Consider the following 1,915-nt stretch of genomic DNA (forward strand, 5'->3'; position numbering starts at 1 on the left):
CCGACACTAGAACTGCTCAGACTCCTTGCTTTACACTGCATCCGACACTAGAACTGCTCAGAGTAGCATGATCACTCATCCTGACTTCAGCCTCTTAAAGGTCTTCCATTTGATGGGCAACTGATGGCGATGCTGTTGTCTGGTAACTACCACTGCTGTGTTGTTGGTTTTCCTAGACAGGGTTTCCCTTGTAGCCCTGGCTGGCCTGGAATTCGCTGTGTAGACCATGCTGTCCTTGAACCTGGAGCTCTGCCTGCCTCTGCCTCCTAAGTGCTGGAATTAAAGCACGCACCATCACTGTCTGCCTGAGAAATTCTTTCCTAGAGGTAAGAACTCAGCTCCTTTTGTAGATTGCAACAGGAGCTTCTATGACCAGAAGAGCTGACTAAAGCTCATGTACTTTGTTCAGGGTCTGTGCAGCCTGGACTGACCTGAAACCTGCTATGCAGCCCAGTCTTTGAAGTTGTCCCGCATGTGTTACAGATGGTAATCAGCGGCAATTCTATTGATCATCCACTGTCTGTCAGGGAGCCCATCTCAATGATAACTCTACCTCTCTCTGCTCTTAGTCACCTTGCTCTCTACCCACCCTAACCACAAGAAACCAGCAGGGAGCCAGCTAGAAACGGTATTGGGTCAGCTAAACCAGATCTGAACCACTGCAAAACAGCAAAGCAATGTCAGTGTCTGAGAATAAAATCGCACCATCCAGCTCATGGACAATCTGAGTTTAAGTTATTTATTTAAGCCATCTCCTCTTACAAGCAAAGGGATGGAAGATCAGAGTAATGGTCACCATCTAAGAAAAGGAAAGATGAGCTTAGCATCCAATGGGCTTTCGTGGTCCACACACAGAGTAAGGGTCCAAAACCAGTGCTGTGGTCCCTTGATGCCTGGGGGAGGCCAGGTTCTCTTTACTCATCTTCATAGCCGGTCGGAAGTGGGTTCACATGAGGGTTGTGGAAGAGCGTATGGTTACCATCTCCCCAGGGGAAGGGCTGTGGAGCGAAGATGTCAATTAGTTATTTCCAGAAAATGCTCAGAATTGAAAGAGATAATACATAAAATCAAAATGAAAATGTGCCTTTACTGGCATAAATTTACTGACATAAAAATTTCAACTTTCCCAGAGCTTTTTCTTATTTTTAAATTTTTTATGTAATTTTAATTTATTTCTGTAATTATGTATAAGCACTCTGTCTTCACAAAAGAACGATTCAGATCCCATTACAGATGGTTATGAGCTGCCATGTGGTTGCTGGGAATTGAACTCAGGACCCCTGGAGAAGCAGCCAGTGCTCTAACACCACTGAGCCATTTCTCCTTTGAAGTAGATGGTAAGACAAGCAAGCCCAAGGTAGCTCCCAGGGAAAGGGATGGCTCAGCAGGTAAGAGCGTGTGCTGTTCTGCTGTTCTGCACGTGACTATCACCCACCCACGGCAATTGGCTCACATCTGCTACTACTCCAGCCCTAGGCGATCTGAAGCCCTCTTCGGCTTCCTTGGGCGCGTGCGTGCACACACACACACACACAAATAATTTAAAAGAAAATAAATCTTAACATAGATTTTGGAAAGGTGGCTCAGTGGATAAGATCTGTTCCTTCAAAATTCTCCCAGACTTCAGATGAGGTGATTCACAACTGTGGCTTACAACGCTCCAGGGAACTCACACCTCGGACACAAACACCTGCACTCACGTGCACATATGCGTGTGCACACACACACTGACTGCTCTTCCAGAGCTCCTAGAAGAACAGAGGTTGCAGAAGGACTAGAAAACTGCAACCTAAATTCAATCCTTTTGCTCGCTACCTTTTTTTTTTTTAAAGATTTATTTATTTATTATATGTAAGTACACTGTAGCTGTCTTCAGACACACCAGAAGAGGGCATCAGATCTCATTACAGGTTGT

The 1,915-nt window shown here is 45.3% G+C and overlaps 1 protein-coding gene across 1 annotated transcript in view; it reads right to left on the bottom strand.

The window, feature by feature from the left end:
- Positions 1-718: 718 nt before the first annotated feature.
- LOC110294674 (cytochrome c oxidase subunit 6A1, mitochondrial) overlaps positions 719-1,915 on the bottom strand; it is a 4,130-nt gene continuing 2,933 nt past the window's right edge. The window contains exon 3 of the mRNA XM_021163059.1: positions 719-998. Coding sequence (XP_021018718.1) covers positions 915-998 — 84 coding nt within the window. The 3' untranslated portion in view covers positions 719-914. The remainder of the gene's footprint in view (positions 999-1,915) is intronic.

The sequence above is a fragment of the Mus caroli genome, chromosome 5, assembly GCF_900094665.2.
Source record: "Mus caroli chromosome 5, CAROLI_EIJ_v1.1, whole genome shotgun sequence".
Lineage (NCBI taxonomy): Eukaryota > Metazoa > Chordata > Mammalia > Rodentia > Muridae > Mus > Mus caroli.